This window comes from Rhinoderma darwinii, chromosome 2 (genome assembly GCF_050947455.1).
Source record: "Rhinoderma darwinii isolate aRhiDar2 chromosome 2, aRhiDar2.hap1, whole genome shotgun sequence".
Lineage (NCBI taxonomy): Eukaryota > Metazoa > Chordata > Amphibia > Anura > Rhinodermatidae > Rhinoderma > Rhinoderma darwinii.
Window position 1 is genome coordinate 479,587,152 of NC_134688.1, and position 19,787 is coordinate 479,606,938.

The 19,787-nt window shown below is 46.9% G+C and overlaps 1 protein-coding gene across 8 annotated transcripts in view; it reads right to left on the bottom strand.

Annotated features, from left to right (window-relative positions):
• Window positions 1-19,787, bottom strand: part of STXBP5L (syntaxin binding protein 5L) — a 310,211-nt gene that overhangs the window by 129,936 nt on the left and 160,488 nt on the right. For all 8 annotated transcript variants that reach the window (XM_075854716.1, XM_075854714.1, XM_075854718.1 and 5 more), the window contains exon 6: window positions 1,369-1,432. In XM_075854716.1, the coding sequence (XP_075710831.1) occupies window positions 1,369-1,432 (64 nt within the window). The remainder of the gene's footprint in view (window positions 1-1,368; window positions 1,433-19,787) is intronic.

The window sequence follows — 19,787 nt, forward strand, 5'->3', positions numbered from 1 at the left end:
GGTGCTGAGTGCTAGGAGAGACGCCAACAAGCCATATTACCTTGTCCGGGAGATCTCCAAGCACCGGGAAATCAGAAGTTACGGATAGTTTATCAATAATCATAAAGAGGTCGATTATGTAATTAGGCAACAGCACCTATAATGTGATCGAGATTAACCATATGACACGGGTACACTGCATTGTGGGAAATATATTTTTAAACACTACATCTCCCACAATGCTCTGCAGCAAAATATGCTTACCACAAATTCTGAAATGCAGAGGGCACCTGTGAAACGTATAACTATACAGCACAACGGCTCAATGGTAAAAAAAAATAATCGGATTGAGACTGCGGCTCTAGATGTGACTGGAGTATGAGATGATGAAACAGCAGAATTGTGGCTGCAGCTCTGTATTTGACTGGAGACTAAGACGTGATGTTACAGCAGAATTGTGACTGCAGCTTTGGTTGTAATTGTAGCATCAGGCCTGATGTAAAAGCAGAATTGTGATATATTTACAATCTGCATTGAAATTGTAACACCAAGAAGGAAAAGGTTTGGAATTGTGGAGATCACGTGATGGATAGATATGTTAATGATATGTTAATGATATGTTAATGCTATGCAAATGATCAAAAAATGGAAACAAAATATTTCAAACATCTTAATCTGTGCCATGATGGCCTTTGAGAGCGGTGGCGCGTGGTCAGTAGAACACCTATAGCTGGACGTCCGGCTCGTAGCCCAATGTCGTGTGAACGCCTTCTGATGGTTCGTGTGGACACTGCTTGCCGCCCTGGGCTTGGGATGTGACGTCCAGTTTCACTTGCAGTACAGACTGGATCACTACGCGCCATTCTTCCAATCAAACGATCCGTCCGTGCAGAGATTCACCTCCGCGCACCTCCTGCTGCCATTCCCGTTCATTGTTGTTCTCCCAACCTCCGGGACACGCTGCGTTGAACGGTGCTGACATCTCGGCCGAGGCGCCCAGCGATCTGCTGTAGTGATAAACCGAGGTCCCTCAGGTCAATTCCGTCCCTCTCAGCTTACGACAAGTGGCGATAACTGGCACATCGACGAACAGGAGGCATCGCACAATCATCCCGCGCCACGCCATCCGATTATTGAGGTTACATGTGGCTAAAACACTTTGCTTTCAATCTGGATCCCCCCCCCCCCCACATGCCGCAGATTGGAGCGGGTGCTGGAGAATTTCATCATCATCAGCAGATCTCAGCGACGTCCCCGATTTGTATGAATTTACGGCTCGTCCTTCGTGGTGTTGTCATTTCAATGTTGAGGAGCGTATATATACACACAATCTCCATGTAATACATATATATATATATATACTCTTCATGTAGGACATGATCTTCTTACCTTGCCTTCATCTCTTGGGGTGTCACTTAAATGTACAACTGGCCCTGGGTGAGTCTTAGTAGATCTGGCAGGAAAACACACAGAGAGAGAGAATTACAGGGGGCCTGGGGTACCATACCTGACAATATCTGATGATTGGGGTGGCCCCCGGCAGCTCTTGGGTCCCACCCTATAGAAAGCACATGTCTAGGATTTAGAGAGACAACGGTGGATTCCTGGCACTGTCCTAGAGCACAATCAATTTCCAATAAATAAAAATAATAATTATGAATTGATGCGTCTCCGCTGTACGGACGTGTGAATAAGCCCTGATTCTGTGTGGTGGGCACTGCAGACATTACTAGCGTGCTGTATGAGGCCGCGGCGTGGAATATCTGCCCGATGACATCACTATCTACATCAATGGTTACCATCCTGCGTCCTTCCAGCTATTGTCAAACTACAACTCCCAACATGTCACATAACACGCAGAATGTCGGCGGACGAGTCTTCTACAAATAAAGCTGAGCTGTTGTGTAATGACAAGTTCTGCAACTTTCTAGTAGACATTCTTCCCCATCGCTTCATCTCTGCTTGCTGTCAGTGAATAGTATGATTATTATTCAAATATCTATAAGATACAAGGAAAACACTGACAAATCCTACAAACTAGGGACGTGGACAATTCAATATGTTTCCTTAGTGTAGATGGAATAAATCACCCAGAGTCCAGGATCTAGTAGGATCTGTGACACTGCTGTGTTTAGATCACTAAGGTTTGTCAAAACTGAAATGTTGCAACAAACCCTCAGCTGTGTGAGCAAAACATGGTCAATACATTTTTCCTCCTTAAACCTAGAATGACATTCCCTGACAACAAACAGAGATCTTTAAAAACAAAAGAATCATAACTCAGTCAATGACAAAGTTGTCCTGTCCTCCCCTCTTAGGGCTCAGACGAGCGTAAAACATGTCCGTGTCCTGCACACGCAAATCACGCAGAGCACACGGACACATTGATTTCAATGGGGCTGTTCACACACGCAGGAGTTTTCACACAGCGAGAGTCCGTTACATGAAACTCACTGCACGTCCCATATTGGTGCGTTATCAAGTCAATGGGTGCGTGAAAACCACGGACAGCCCACGGACCCACATCCATGTGCAGGGAGTGATTTGCGCTTCAATTTCATTTAAAAAAAAAAAGTGCTTTGCAAGTGCATGAAAAATACAGGCCACACGCAAAGCACAGATGCACGAACGTAACGCACACGGAGCAGATTTTTACGTCACGCTCATGTGAATGTAGCCTTAGAATATATCATTTAGAGCAGACTGGCCTGTTATGTGACAAATAAACGGGGACAAATACCCCTTAAAGTGACCGAGTCCACTGTGCCCACCGAAAAACGAAAAACCCAGAAATGCGTTCATCTGTTCCAGCAGCAAAAGTCAATTAAATGCCAGCGGTTTTATGGAGAGAATCCACTTAGAGGAAGCAGCAATCAATGGTTACATTTAGTTTCTCCATTAGAAAAGGGATACAATGTCCTTGAATGGGTCTCGGATGATGGAGCACAAGTGAGATGCAGATATTTCTTTCACTCAGCATATAAAGCACGGTTCCTGAAAAGCAGGAGACACAATGGCGAGGTGGCAGAAGGATGTAACTCCGGATCAGTACAGGATAGGGAGTGCAGCTCTGGAGTATAATACTGGATGTAACTCAGGATCAGTACAGGATAAGTAATGTATGTACACAGTGACTCCACCAGCAGAATAGTGAGTGCAGCTCTGGAGTATAATACAGGATGTAACTCAGGATCAGTACAGGAGAAGTAATGTAATGTATGTACACAGTGACTCCACCAGCAGAATAGTGAGTGCAGCTCTGGAGTATAATACAGGATGTAACTCAGGATCAGTACAAGATAAGTAATGTAATGTATGTACACAGTGACTCCACCAGCAGAATAGTGAGTGCAGCTCTGGAGTATAATACAGGATGTAACTCAGGATCAGTACAAGATAAGTAATGTAATGTATGTACACAGTGACTCCACCAGCAGAATAGTGAGTGCAGCTCTGGAGTATAATACAGGATATAACTCAGGATCAGTACAGGATAAGTAATGTAATGTATGTACACAGTGACTCCACCAGCAGAATAGTGAGTGCAGCTCTGGAGTATAATACGGGATATAACTCAGGATCAGTACAGGATAAGTAATGTAATGTATGTACACAGTGACTCCACCAGCAGAATAGTGAGTGCAGCTCTGGAGTATAATACAGGATATAACTCAGGATCAGTACAGGATAAGTAATGTAATGTACACAGTGACTCCACCAGCAGAATAGTCAGTGCAGCTCTGGAGTGGGTGGAGTAGGACGTGTGGAGAGAGCTGCTGAGACTTCCGTGCAGGCCTTGGATCCAGGGACTTTCCTTATCCTATCTGCCCAGGCCTCATACCATCTGCCTGGGCTTGGAAAGTACCCTGAGGGGGGTTCCATCCTAGGATGGAGCCTCAGACCTCTACCTCCCGGAGCATGCCAGCGGGGGGTAGAGGGTCATCCCAGCTGGCTGGGAATATGCAAACAGTCGCGGGGGTGAGGAGATCATCTCGGGGCAAGGCTGTCCTGGCTCCCCCTGACGCTGGAACCCTGGATAAGGGTATGGAGACGCGGTCCGGCAGGGTGATCGAGGTGTTGTCATCTGGAGAAGGACCAGCGCCGTCCGGACATTTGGATGACGGTCGTGTGGAGGAATGGGGACAGCTGAGGACCGGAGAGACGGTGGAGAACTTCAGCTCCCGTCTGGCTATGCGGTTGGAGGAGTATCGGGACCTCAGGAAGTCGCTGCAACGGCTCCGTGCGGACTTGGCGGTCGCCAGAGGAAGAGCTGCAAAAGCCTCAGGAGGTAAGAGGTCCCGATACCTTTTAAATGTGAAATCCTTGTTGGAGGAAATAAAAGAAGTGGAAGAGAGACGTGAGGAGATTTTGGCAGGCGGAGGGGTGTTTGGTGAAAAATTAAAAAATGAAGAGAGGTTTGCCGAGATGGCAGAACCTAAAAAAATAGAAAGTGTGGAGGAAGACAGCAGAGCCCCAGACACAACAAAGGAAATTGTGGGGGAGAAAATGGAGCATGAGAATGCAAAGTCCAGAGAAGGCTCAGATTCTGAGGCACCCAGGAGCAGTGAGGAGGAGGAGGGTGGACTCACAGCTGGGAGAAATCAGGAGAGTTTTGATACTGACAGTGAGCGGCCTCCAGGTATACATACACAGATCCGTAACGTGGAGTCGCCGGTATCCTTCCAGGGATTTTGTTTTGGTGCGGAGTTACCCGCAGAGGAGGAAAAGCAAAAGAAAAAAAAATTTAAGAAGAAAAAAAAGACAAAGGAAAAAAAATCTGCTGAAGGTTCATTTAAAATGGTGTATACAGCAAGATCCTTCCTGTGCTCTGAGCCTGATGAAAGTCAGGATCAGAGCGCAGGTCCCGCAAGACCCCCAGCTCAAGCCTCTGCAGTGGGGCTGGAGCGGGAATGCGGGGAGAGTGTTACGGGTCCGGCATTAGAACACGTGGTGGTCAAAATGGCGCCGGACGCCAACCCCTGCAAAGGGGGCGGTACTGGTGGCCTGGTGACGCCAGGGGGTGTGTCCCCGTGTCCGGTTAATGGCGAGCCCGGGAAACTGGTCTCTGATGCGAGTCAGGGGTCTGGAGAACGGGTAAACCAGAAACCGGATGTGGTGTCTGAAAGCCGGAAGTCTGTCGGTGTCGCAGTAAAGCCGTCAGACGTTCCGGACAAGGGCGGTCACAGAGGGGGCTCCGGCTCTGTTGGCCACTCCTCTGTGGGAGGGGGGAGTGGTCCGGCGCCGGAGGCGGCTCCAGTGACATCAGTGGCTCCTTCGTCCGCATCACTGAAAAGTGGTGTAGGCGAGAAGGGGGCTGCTGGCGTCGGGGGCGGCGGTGGCCCCTTTCCCAAAAATGTTCCGCACATAGAAAAGATGGAGGTTAATGAGGCGGAGGGCACAGCGGGGACACCGCTTATAACATCTGGTGGCGTCCCTGCAAAGGTGCCTGATGATGCGGAGACTGAAGCAGTGTCTACCCACACAAAATGTACAGGAAAAATACATAACATAGGACCAGGCCTGGCCAGAAGGATGACTGCAGGGGGACCTGGTGGGTTAAATAAAAAAGTTGCGGCTGTGGATGTGGGAACTGCTGGGGGTATGCAGGTGTCTGTAAATAAAGTTGCTGGAGTGTCTGCTGGTAATGGGGTGTTGAGTGCTGTGTCTGTGGGTGGTGAGGTGGTGGGTGGTGGGGATGGGGTATCAACCAGGGGCAATGGGCCTGGCGCTCCTTTTGCTGTGACATCCGGCAGGACTTATGCTGGTGTGGCAGCGGGGGGACAGCGGGCCCACCCATCTTCATCCTCAAGGTCCGGGGACGGTAACTTGCAACAACGTCTCTTGGACGCTTTAAGAGAGGGAAAGCAAACCCTAACCATAGGGGGAGTGCAGAAGGACCTGTCTTTCTGGATAGACAGATATGGTCTAAATGCCTTCCGAGAGCAACGAGGAGATCAGTGGTCGCTCCCAACAGCCGGGCAGGCTGTAGCCAGGAGGAATGTGGTCCGTCTCCGGTGGCGTGGCAATGATGCGTGCCCTCCCAGAAAGAGGGTGGTGGAGCTGCTGCTGGGGATGGGCTTCAAGGCGAGTGACATCTTTGCCTTGATACATCCTCATGGCTCGGTCGAGTTTGACATCAGCTTTGTTCACCTAGGGGGCCTTGAGGTCTTCTGGGGGAACTACGAGCTGATGAAGGACGAGCCTGGCTGGCGAGACTTTGCTGCACAAGCAATTTCTCGCCAAAGTGGTCCCAAGAGAGTGACCGTTCTTACCCGTAATGAGTCACTCTCTTGTATTGATATCATGACCTGGTTGGGAAGGTACGGAGAGGTAGTAGAGATGCCACGGAAGAACATGGATGAGTTTGGCATCTGGTCAGGGGCCTGGACGTTCATGGTTAAATTAAAGCGTCTGGGACAGACGGTGTCCCACATACCATCGTCTGCTTTCCTGGGAAGAGATCGGATCCTTGTCTTCTACCAGGGGCAGCCGAAGTTGTGTCACCGGTGTGGCGACCCCTCACATTTGAGTGCAGGCTGCAAGGTGCAGAAGTGTGCTCATTGTGGGGGGATTGGTCATCTAGCCGCATCGTGTGACCGTATTCGGTGCAACCTGTGTGGTGACTTAGGTCACCCGTTCAGTCGGTGTCCTCGCTCTGTTGTCAATGCTTGTTCCAAACCTGCGGAGGATGAAAGGAGGGAGGCCTCCGTGGGTGAGGGTGCGGGCAGGGACGATGGGGCACAGGGGCAAGGGAAGAATGCAAAGAAGGGTCCCCCTTCTCGCCAGAGAAGGGCGGAGAAGCGAAGGAAGGAGAGGATTTGGAGGGCGCTCCAGGAAACTGGGACAACCTCTGATTCGGATCTGGATGCCCCCCCTGAATCTGATGCCCCTGGGGAGGCCGAATTGAATGGGGAGATGAGGAGGATCCAAAGGGAGCAGAGGGCTGAGGACTCTCAGTCCTCCCACTATGAAAGTGTGGGAGAGGAAGAGAGGACTCAGCCTACAGCAAAAGGGACACCGGGCAAAACCCAAGGGCCAAATACATCTGGCCCCGCCCTGGCCCAGGAAGGTAAATCCTGTACCCCCCTGGTGCGCTCTACTGATCGATACCATGCTCTCGTGGACATTCCAGCCTCTCATACTAAGAGGGAGGGCATGGTAGGGCACCCTAGAGTCGTTGAGCCTCCCCTGCTGCAGGGGCCGTTGCCCCCAGAGGGGGAGGTTGACCCGGTACTTGGGGATGAAGATGGGAATAGGGTGGTGAATATGGACTCCTCAGTTTGCAAGAAGCGAGGCAAAGAAGGGGGGTCCTCATCAGATAGAGGGGGGGGTGGGAAGAAGAAAGCCGTCTAACTCAAACATCCATGATGGCGGCACCCACTCCGTTGACGCTGGCATCAATTAACGTTGCCAGCATTAAGTCAGATAGGGCGAGATTTGCAGCCTTTGATTTTCTTGGCCGAGTTGAAGCCGACATTTTGTTTTTGCAGGAGACCAGGCTGTCACTTTTGGCAGACGTCGTTAAATCTAGGAGGGAGTGGCGACGCGGGCCCTCCTACTGGTCTCTTGCGGCTGAGCCCTATAGCGGAGTGGCGGTCCTTTTCACCGCACCGGTAACATGCCGACGGATGATTGAGTTAGAAATGGGGAGGTGCTTGATCTTAGATGTCCTCATGAGGGGACAGGAATTAAGACTAATCAATATATACGGACCCCAGAGCAAATGGGACCGTAAAAGTCTCTTCATGAGGATTAAGCCTTTCCTTTTTTCAGGTCGACAAGTTATCTTTGGAGGGGACTTCAATACTGTCATGAGACCCCGAGATAGAGGAGGTTCCGGAGATAAAAAATTGACCTACGATAGTGTAGCATTAAAAAATATAGTTAGCGATGCTCGCCTGGTGGATATCCACATCAGGCATACCCCAGGCCACTCGGGTTTCACCTATCGTAGAGGTAGTTGTAGGTCTAGGATAGACAGGTTTTTTTTGAAGGAGGAAGCCATCTCTTCACCAGTGTCCGTTGTTGAGGTGGAGTTCTCCGATCACTGTATGATTATTTTCTCTTTGAACATTGCAGAGTCCCTCCAGATGGGAAGAGGTATATGGAGGCTGAATTCTACTCTCTTGGAAGAAGCGGAGATAAGACAGGCCTTTGAGGATTTTCTTCAGAGCCAGGTACCTTTGTTGGATCTCAGTGGTACTAAGTCTGAGTGGTGGGAGTTGTTTAAAGTCCGGGTGGCAGGATTTTTCCGCAGGCTCTCGAGCCTCAGGTCCATGAGTAGGTACCGCCTATATCAGGAACTGAGGAGGAAACTCGAACATCTGGTCTCAACCGGGGGTAGTGGGGAGGAGATCTCCGTGGTGAAAGCTTTGCTCAGGAGGTGTCAGTATGATAGGCACACATCTTTAGTTCTTGAGAGGGATTTCGGGAGGTACCGCTCGCCCGACCCCTACAGGAACTGTAAGATGTCAGTGAGTCGTAAGGTTGTGACAGGACTGATTGATAGTACAGGATCTCTGAAGAGATCCAAATCAGGGATCTTGGAGGTCGTCAGATCCTTCTACTCGCACCTCTTGGGGAAGCAAGATCCAAACCGAGACGAGATGTCGGCTTTCCTGGCTGAAACCATCCCTGAGCCAGGGGTAGACCCCTCTCTCGGTGTTTTGATAGATTCGATCAAGGAAGAGGAAGTGGGATTGGCGATTGATGGGCTTGCCCTCAAAAAATCGCCAGGGCCGGATGGCTTAACATCCGAGTTTTATAAGACTTTTAAAGGAACCCTAGTTCCCCTCTTGACTGAGGTGTTTAATGAGTGCCTTTCCTCGGGTACTTTGCCAATGTCAATGAGGAGGTCGGCCTTGATCGTTTTATCGAAGGGTAAAGACTCGACCCGTATTGAGAATTGGCGTCCCATAGCGCTGCTCAATACGGACAGAAAGGTTCTCGCAAAGGTGCTGTTTAATCGGCTGGTGAAGTTTGCATCCCGGCTCCTTTCGCCGGTCCAGCATTGCTCTGTTCCAGGCCGTAGCACATTTAGTGCTGTCCTCAGTGTCAGAGAGGCAGTGGAGCAGGGAAATTCTGGTCGGTGGGAGGGGTACATCCTGTCCTTGGACCAGGCCAAGGCTTTTGACCGGGTGGACCACGAGTACCTCTGGTCGGTCCTTCTGAGGTACGGCCTACCGGGGGGGTTTGTCAATTGGCTACAGACCTTATACACTGGGGCTGAGACTTTTGCGCTGGTGAACGGTTGGGTTGGAACCCCCTTTGAGGTTGGGTCTGGTGTCCGCCAGGGTTGTCCCTTGAGCCCTTTGCTATATGCGTTCGCAATTGATCCTTTTCTTAAAAGGATCGATCGTGGGCCATTGGCGGGAGTCGGGGCCGGCCTGGAGGGGCCGGAGGCCACTCAGAGGGTGGTTGCGTACGCAGACGACGTCTCCATTTTTGTCTCCTCGAGAGGGGAGGCAGAGTGGGTGATGTCGGAAGTGGAGCGTTACTCATTGGCATCTGGGTCCAAGATCAACCGGGATAAGTGCAAAAGTCTCTGGCTGGGAGGAGGAGATCCTGGTTTTGATCTCCCGGACACCCTTCCAGAGCCTCAGGGGTCTGCTAAGATCTTAGGAGTCGAATTTGGCCCGGGTGATTACCCCAAGAAGAACTGGGAGGATAGGCTGAATCTAGTTGCCCAGAAGGTCGACCAATGGAAGGGTTGGTCCTTAACCCTGAGGGAAAGGGTTCACTTGGCCAAGGCCTACCTGGTGCCCATGTTGCTTTACCTGGGCAGTGTGTGCATCTTGCCAGAACCTCTCTGGACTCGGGTCTATAGCCTGTTCTTCCAGCTGTTATGGGGGAACAGGCTCAACCTAATCAAGAGGGAGGTTACTTACCTACCAAGGACACTAGGCGGGTTAGGTATGGTTAACCCGGTGGTGTTCCTAGTGAACACCTTTGTTAAGATCAACCTGGCAAACCTCTGGCAAGAGAGGGCTCCTTGGTGGATATCCTCCTGCAGGGGGTGGTTTCGGCCTTTCTTCCAGGAATGGGAGAGAGGAGGGCAAGTGAAAGACCTGCGTACACCTCACGGACATCTCCCGGCTTATGCCACCCTGGCGCTGAAGATTGTTCGCCGGTGGGGTCTGGAGGTGTGGGAGATCAGGACCATGTCGAGAAAATTTCTTGACAGGAGGGTCCTGATGACCCACTTCCAGAAGCCCCTGGCGCTCAAAGACTGCCCAAGTAGTGACCTCGGGGTGGGATTAAAACTTTTAAATTCAGCGAGGATTCCCCAGAAGTTTTGGGATCTGGCTTGGCGTTGCTTCCATGGGAGACTGTATGTGAGGGACAATCTAAAGTGCAGAAGCTCTGATGATCGGGATTGCCCCCGGGAGGAGTGTGGCGGAGTGCTGGAAAGCATGGAGCGTTTCCTGCTTCATTGCCCTTTCAATACAGAGGTATACAAAAGGGTGGGAGCCTCCATTGGTTGGCCAGGCCTAACCAGCCTCTCCTATGCTGGGTGGGCCTATGGAGTGTTCGGAGACCTCGGTGGTAGGGACCATTGCACCTTGTTTCTAGTCAGTATAGTTGTCAGGCACTTTATGTGGAATGCACGATGTCTAGTTTCTACCCAGAAGAAAATCCTCCTAGTGGATGAGGTTGTTAGCAATATCATGGGTGACCTGGTGAAGGTGCATTCTTTGGAGGTTGGCAGATTGGGAGCATCCAAAGCCTCTCGTCTTTGGAGGGGCTTTTCCTTTTGGGTGCCTTAATGTGTCTGCCTTCATGAGGGAGGGGGAGTCGTCACCGGTGCTCAACTGGAGGTGGGGGTCTGCGTTCCGCTGAGGCACCAATAAAAAATATAGCGATAGGACTCGGAATAAGGGAAAGGTGAGGGTCAGCATAGGGTCAGCTTTCAATAGGGTCAAGAAAGGGTTAGTAATAGGGTAAGGAGATAGGGCAAGCGATAGGGAGGGTGCAGCGGTGGACGTGGTACCTTGGCCTCTGGGGGGGGAGCTGGGGGGGGGGCTTTCCCTTCTCTCTATCTGGTGATGGGCTAGGTAAGCACTGGAAGATTTTTGTTTTGTTTAGGATTGAAATGGCAGGAAAAAGGTTTACAAGCGACCGAACTTGGTGCTTTCGGGTACGGTGTATTTTGTATATGGTTTGGTATTTGGACAGGTTGGTGACGTGTATTGTATTATAATGTAGAAATGTTGTTAGAATAGGGATAGACTTAAGGGGGTTAATAGATAGGTTGGGAGGGGGTCGGGGGGGGGGGGGTTTGCCTGACCCAGCCCCGGACTATGAGGACATGGGGCGGGGGGCTGGGCTGGGGTGTTGGGTGTGGTGGTGGGGGCCAGCATCTGGACTATGCGGACGTGAGAGGACATGAGGCGAGATGCTGGCTGGGGTGGTGGAGTTTAGGTAAGAAGGGTAAGGTTAGGGAAAGTCAAGATGTGTATAGTGTGATTAAAAAATATATATATATAAAAAAAAAAAAAAAGGATAAAAAAAAAAAAAATAAAAAAAAAATTGGGATTAGTATTATTATATTTTCGATTGTTTTTGTTATTATTATTATTATTTTATTTGTTATTATTATTATTCTTTTATTTGTTATTATTATGGTGTTTGATTATTATCATTATTATATTGTTTCTTTAGGCCCTTGGTTGACGCGGGTCGGGGGATTTTCTGTTAGTACTTTGGATTACGTTTATATGATGTTTGTATATATTCTAGTTATTGTTTAGTTTCGGATGAAGTGTAGATGTAAGTATATAAGAGTGGGGTGTATATGGCCGGGTCTGGTATCGTTTTCTCTTCTCATATACAGAGATGTATATAAGAAAATTTGTTTATAAGAATTGGGTTGTGACTTTTTGGTTATATGGAATTAGTTATGTATTTGTTTTTCAGTTTATGTTTTGTAAATTTATATAAAATAAAGAGATACAGGATATAACTCAGGATCAGTACAGGATAAGTAATGTAATGTATGTACACAGTGACTCCACCAGCAGAATAGTGAGTGCAGCTCTGGAGTATAATACAGGATGTAACTCAGGATCAGTACAGGAAAAGTAATGTTATGTTTGTACACAGTGACTCCCCCAGCAGAATAGTGAGTACAGCTCTGGAGTATAAACAGGATGTAACTCAGGATCAGTACAGGATAAGTAATGTAATGTATGTACACAGTGATTCCACCAGCAGAATAGTGAGTACAGCTCTGGAGTATAAACAGGATGTAACTCAGGATCAGTACAGGATAAGTAATGTAATGTATGTACACAGTGACTCCACCAGCAGAATAGTGAGTGCAGCTCTGGAGTATAATACAGAATGTAACTCAGGATCAGTACAGGAAAAGTAATGTTATGTTTGTACACAGTGACTCCCCCAGCAGAATAGTGAGTGCAGCTCTGGAGTATAATACAGAATGTAACTCAGGATCAGTACAGGAAAAGTAATGTTATGTTTGTACACAGTGACTCCACCAGCAGAATAGTGAGTGCAGCTCTGGAGTATAATACAGGATATAACTCAGGATCAGTACAGGATAAGTAATGTTATGTATGTACAGTGACTCCACCAGCAGAATAGTGAGTGCAGCTCTGGAGTATAATACAGGATGTAACTCAGGATCAGTACAGGATAAGTAATGTAATGTATGTACACAGTGACTCCACCAGCAGAATAGTGAGTGCAGCTCTGGAGTATAATACAGAATGTAACTCAGGATCAGTACAGGAAAAGTAATGTTATGTATGTACACAGTGACTCCACCAGGAGAATAGTGAGTACAGCTGTAATGACGGGGGTAGGGAAACGGACAAGTGAGCCCTAATCTACCCGCCACTCTGTCCCTGCCAACTTGAAACGACCCGCCCTAGGCGACGGGGTACAACTGGGCGGCGGTCCCTACGCTCAGTAAGTGCACGAGACAAACAGACAAGGGAACACAAAGCAAAGGGGCAGTTGCCCACGGCAACACCGTGAGCAACAAGAGTGGTGAACGAGCCGAGTCAAACCAGGAGTGCACAAGGTACCAAACGCAGAGCAGGAGAGTAGTCAGTAAGCCAGGGTCAGTATGGAGCAGGATCAAATAGTTAGAGGCTGTAGCTGGCCAAGGAAACCACACGAGAAGAATCACAAGCAAAGGAGGAACAGGAAAGGCAGGTATAAATAGACAGAGGGCGGGAGCTAGCTCCGTCTGGCCAGGCTGCGATAGGCTCTCCCAATCCTAAGCCTGCCAGCCTGAGTGGTGGAAGATGGAGTCAGTCTCAGAGACATAGACTCAGGTGCAGACTGATTACCTATGGGAGTATTCACAGAAGTTGTGCCTGGCAGATCCTTTACAACAGCTCTGGAGTATAATACAGAATGTAACTCAGGATCAGTACAGGATAAGTAATGTAATGTATGTACACAGTGACCCCACCAGCAGAATAGTGAGTGCAGCTCTGGAGTATAATACAGGATATAACTCAGGATAAGTACAGGATAAGTAATGTATGTATGTACACAGTGACTCCACCAGCAGAATAGTGAGTGCAGCTCTGGAGTATAATACAGGATGTAACTCAGGATCAGTACAGGATAAGTAATGTAATGTATGTACACAGTGACTCCACCAGCAGAATAGTGAGTGCAGCTCTGGAGTATAATACAGGATGTAACTCAGGATCAGTACATGATAAGTAATGTAATGTATGTACACAGTGACTCCACCAGCAGAATAGTGAGTGCAGCTCCGGAGTATAATACAGGATGTAACTCAGGATCAGTCCAGGATAAGTAATGTAATGTATGTACACAGTGACTCCACCAGCAGAATAGTGAGCACAGCTCTGGAGTATAATACAGGATGTAACTCAGGATCAGTACAGGATAAGTAATGTAATGTATGTACACAGCGACTCCACCAGCAGAATAGTGAGTGCAGCTCTGGAGTATAATACAGGATGTAACTCAGGATCAGTACAGGATAAGTAATGTATGTACACAGTGACTCCACCAGCAGAATAGTGAGTGCAGCTCTGGAGTATAATACAGGATATAACTCAGGATCAGTACAGGATAAGTAATGTAATGTATGTACACAGTGACTCCACCAGCAGAATAGTGAGTGCAGCTCTGGATTATAATACAGGATGTAACTCAGGATCAGTACAGGATAAGTAATGTAATGTATGTACACAGTGACTCCACCAGCAGAATAGTGAGTGCAGCTCTGGAGTATAATACAGGATGTAACTCAGGATCAGTACAGGATAAGTAATGTAATGTTGTGAAGTGAGATAGAATACAAATTGTGACATTCTGCAGCACAATTACATCATTAACAATCGGTGCCTTATACACATGACATGGGGAGAGAGTCATACATAACAAAACACTGTCAGATTCTACAACAGACACAAGGTGGAAGACTAAGAATGTGAGAGAATGCAAGTCAGGTAAAAGAAGCGGGAGACAGAGAACTATATATGTGTATATATGTATCAATAAATGCACTCCAAAACGCATTAGTACTAAGGGCTAGGTTACATAGTTACATAGTTACATAGTTTGTACGGTTGAAAAAAGACACATGTCCATCAAGTTCAACCAAGGGAAGGGAAAAGGGAAGGAAAAAATTTCTACACATAGCAGTTAATATTTTTTTGTTCTAGGAAATTATCTAAGCCTTTTTTAAAGCCATCTACTGTCCCTGCTGTGACGGCTCCTGCGGTGTCTCCTGTCCCTGCTGTGACGGCTCCTGCGGTGTCTCCTGTCCCTGCTGTGAAGGCTCCTGCGGTGTCTCCTGTCCCTCGGTGTCTCCTGTCCCTGCTGTGACGGCTCCTGCGGTGTCTCCTGTCCCTCGGTGTCTCCTGTCCCTGCTGTGACGGCTCCTGCGCTCGGCTATTCCATAGATTCACAGTTCTCACAGTAAAGAAGGCTTGTCGCCTCTGCAGGTTGAACCTTTCGATTTCCAGACGGAGGGAGTGCCCCCTTGTTTTTTGAGGGGGTTTTACATGGAACAGGATTTCACCATATTTTTTGTATGCGCCATTCATATATTTATATAAGTTAATCATGTCCCCCCTTAGTCGTCTTTTTTCAAGGCTAAATAGGTTTAGTTCTTTTAATCTTTCCTCATAACTTAAATTCTCCATGCCCCTTATTAGCTTCGTTGCTCTTCTTTGTATTTTTTCCAACTCCAGGGCATCCTTTCTATGAACTGGAGCCCAGAACTGAACTGCATATTCTAGATGAGGCCTCACTAATGCTTTGTAAAGTGGCATTATTACATCCCTGTCCCGCGAGTCCATGCCTCTTATAATACACGACAATATCCTGCTGGCCTTTGAAGCAGCTGATTGACACTGCATGCTGAAATTTAGTTTATGATTTACAAGTACACCCAGATCCTTCTCAACAAGTGAATCCGCCAGTGTAGCGCCCCCTAGGACATATGATGCATGCAGGTTGTTGGTACCCAGGTGCATAACTTTACATTTATCTACATTAAACTTCATCTGCCAAGTGGACGCCCAAACACTTAGTTTATTTAAATCTGCCTGTAATTCATGAACATCTTCCATAGTCTGAACTATATTACATAGCTTGGTGTCATCTGCAAAAATAGAAATAGTGCTATTAATCCCATCCTCTATATCATTAATAAATAAGTTGAATAATAGTGGTCCCAGCACTGAACCCTGGGGTACACCACTTATTACCGGGGACCATTCAGAGTAGGAATCATTGACCACAACTCTCTGGATACGGTCCTTGAGCCAATTCTCAATCCAATTACAAACTATATTTTCTAAACCTATAGTCCTTAATTTACCCATTAGATGTCTATGGGGGACAGTGTCAAATGCCTTTGCAAAGTCCAAAAACACTAAATCCACAGCGGCCCCTCTGTCTAGGCTTCTCCTCACCTCTCATATAAACACTAAATCCACAGCGGCCCCTCTGTCTAGGCTTCTGCTCACCTCTTCATAAAAACAGATTAGGTTAGTTTGACAACTTCTGACCTTAGTAAAACCGTGCTGGCTGTCACTTACAATGCTATTTTTTGTCACATAATCCTGTATATAGTCCCTCAATAGCCCCTCAAACATTTTCCCCACGATGGATGTTAAGCTTACTGGTCTATAATTACCTGGGGAAGACCTAGAGCCCTTTTTGAAAATAGGCACCACATTTGCCCTGCGCCAGTCCCTTGGCACTATACCAGTCACTAGAGATTCTCTGAATATTATGAAGAAAGAGGGGGACAGAAATAACTGAACTAAGCTCTTTAAGAACTCTAGGGTGTAACCCATCTGGTCCCGGGGCCTTGTGCACATTTATTTTATTTAATTTAGCTTGGACCATCTCTACATTCATCCAATTCAGTATATCAACTGATATATTAACAGCACCGGCACCGGCTACATCAGCTCCTCAGCACCGGCACCGGCTACATCAGCTGCTCCTTCTTCTGTTGTATATACAGAGCTAAAGAACCCATTTAGTAACTCTGCCTTCTCTTGATCCCCTGTGACCAACTCCACATGTTCAGACCTTGGCTTTTTTGCATTTATATGCTTGAAGAATTTTTTGGGATTTGTTTTACTATCCTTGGCCACCTGCCTTTCATTTTGTATTTTTGCTAATTTTATTACATTTACAGATTTTATTAAGCTCTTTATATTTTACAAAGGCTGCAGCTGTACCCTCAGATTTGTATTTTTTAAATGCCCTTTTTTTGTCATGTATTGCCCCTTTCACAGAAGGTGTAAGCCATGTGGGGTTTAATTTGAGTCGTTTATACTTATTACCTGTAGGAATAAATTTTGCACTATAATTACCCAAAGTAGATTTGAAAATCTCCCATTTATCATTTGTTCCATTATTTGACATTAGTTCTTCCCAGTCTATATCCTGAATTGCCGCCCTCATCCTGGGGAAATTGGCTTTCTTAAAATTAAATGTTTTTGCCCTCCCAGCCTGCGTTTGTTTTTTACAGTATAGGTAAAATGTAACTATATTGTGATCACTGTTACCGAGGTTTTCACGAACATTGACATTCCCAACAAGCTCTGCATTATTAGAAATGACCAGATCCAACAGAGCTTCACCTCTAGTCGGGTCTTCCACAAACTGGCCCATAAAGTTTTCCTGCAACAGGTTGAGGAAATGTCTCCCCTTTGCAGTTGAAGCCGAACCATGACACCAATTAATATCCCGATAATTAAAATCTCCCATTATCACTACAGTACCCGCCTGTGCAGCCCGCTCCATCTGTTTATATATCTGACCTTCCATCTCCTCAGTTATATTGGGGGGTCTATAGATTACACCAAAAGTAATTTTTTCAGTGTTTACCTCCCTTTGTAATTCCACCCACAAGGTTTCAACCTCCTCACAGTATTCACCCTCTAATGTCTCATTTACACTCACCTTCATATCGCTTCTCACATACAGACATACACCACCACCTTCATATCACTTCTCACATACAGACATACACCACCACCACCTTCATATCGCTTCTCACATACAGATATACACCACCACCTTCATATCACTTCTCACATACAGACATACACCACCACCTTTCCTATTTGTCCTGTCTTTCCGAAACAGTGTAAAACCCTGTAGATTTACAGCCCAGTCATGTGAAGAGTCCAGCCATGTTTCAGCAACACCAACTATATCTATATCTTCTTCCAGTATCAAGGCCTCCAGCTCCCCCATTTTGCTTGCTAGACTTCTGGCATTTGTGAACATACACTTTAACTTGCCTTTAAATGTTTCACTTTCACTATCAGAAATGTGATTATTTGACATTTGGGCCTTTTTATTTTCACTGCTGTTTTGTAACGAAAGGATCTCCTTATCTTGTTGCCTAGTCCTCTCCCCACCGTCTGCTTCTCCCCCCACCAATATAGTCTGACCCCTCTCTAACCTAACTACCCCTTTATTTCCTACATTGGCCTCCCTCCTCAGCCCTAGTTTAAATACTCCACCACCCCAGCTAGAATTCTCTCCCCCAGCACAGCGGACCCCCTTCCATTTAGGTGCAAATCATCTGCAGAATACAGTTTGTACCCCAATGAAAAGTCAGCCCAGTGCTCTAGGAACCCAAATCCTTCTCCTCTACACCAAGACTTCAGCCATGCATTTAACTCCCTGAGCTCCCGCTGTCTTTCCTGTGATGCGCATGGCACAGGCAGTATTCCTGAGAATACAACCTTGGAGGTCCTTCCCTTCAGCTTGTAGCCTAGTTCTTTAAAATTATTCTTAAGGCTCCTCCACCTACCATTTATTCTGTCGTTGGTACCGACATGGACCACAACAGCTGGATCATCACCAGCCCCTCCCAGCAATTTGTCCATCCGTTCCACCACATGCCGAACCCTGGCACCAGGGAGACAGCAAACCATTCGGTTGAGGCGGTCTTGGCGACAAATTATTCTATCCGTCTTCCTGATTATAGAATCCCCTACAACTATCAATTGTCTTGGCTTACCTGCATTACCATCCCGCCGACTACTAGATGGGCTGTTCTCCCGGCTGTTAGGGAGATCAGTATCCACTAGGGCTGCCTTTTCTGAGACTGACACCCTCGCATCATCACCCAACCTGGCAATTTTGCTTGGAATGCCAGAAACCGGATCGGCCTTCCTTGTCTTTGACCCCTTTCTACTGCCCCTAACTACATTAACCCAGCTACTTACCTGATCCTGCTCACCCATGTCTTCACCCTCCAGTTCTAACCCACTAACTGCATGCTCTGTGAGCAGCAAGCTCCGCTCAGGATTGTCTATCCTCCTCAGTGTTGCATTCTGCTCCTCCAGATCTCTAATACGAGCTTCCAGGTGATCAACATGCTCACCAACAAGGTCATAAACCGACCTCCCATATAATCAGATAGGCAACTCTATTTGGATATTGAGGCCACAGAGAGAAAAGAGCTTGTAGCCAGGAAATTATGTTAAACATTAGACATTTTTATTAACATATATACAAATACATTCATATAAAATACATATGGATACAATATATAAAAAAGGACAAGACTCTAGAGAAAGTTTCAAGGAGCACACATCAAAGATATCAATATGCAAAGATAGGTTTGGCTGTATTATCCATTTACTCAGAATTCAGTAATTATCATGGAAAGGTACCTCTTATGGGGCAAATTCACATTGAAAACGGCCCTATGTCAACAGAGATATTGTACAGCGATCTAGATACCAGGTATTGCATCAAGATCAACTCCCTTAACTTAGTAGCTAAAAGATAAGAAGTGTTGGATACAGCTTACCTATATTGAATAGCAGTAGTAAAACGATGTGTGCTCCAGCACAAAAGCCCCAACGCGCGTTTCGCAATGATATTGCTTCCTCAGGGGGAGACACATCTATCTCTATCTTGAAAAACCTCTATCTTGATGCAATACCTGGTATCTAGATCTCTGTACAATATCTCTGTTGACATAGGGCCGTTTTCAACGTGAATTTGCCCCATAAGAGTTACCTTTCCATGATAATTACTGAATTCTGAGTAAATGGATAATACAGCCAAACCTATCTTTGCATATTGATATCTTTGATGTGTGCTCCTTGAAACTTTCTCTAGAGTCTTGTCCTTTTTTATATATTGTATCCATATGTATTTTATATGAATGTATTTGTATATATGTTAATAAAAATGTCTAATGTTTCACATAATTTCCTGGCTACAAGCTCTTTTCTCTCTGTGGTCTCAATATGTATATATGTGTAGGGTACAAGGAGTAGATCAGGAGCTCGGACTGGAGTCTA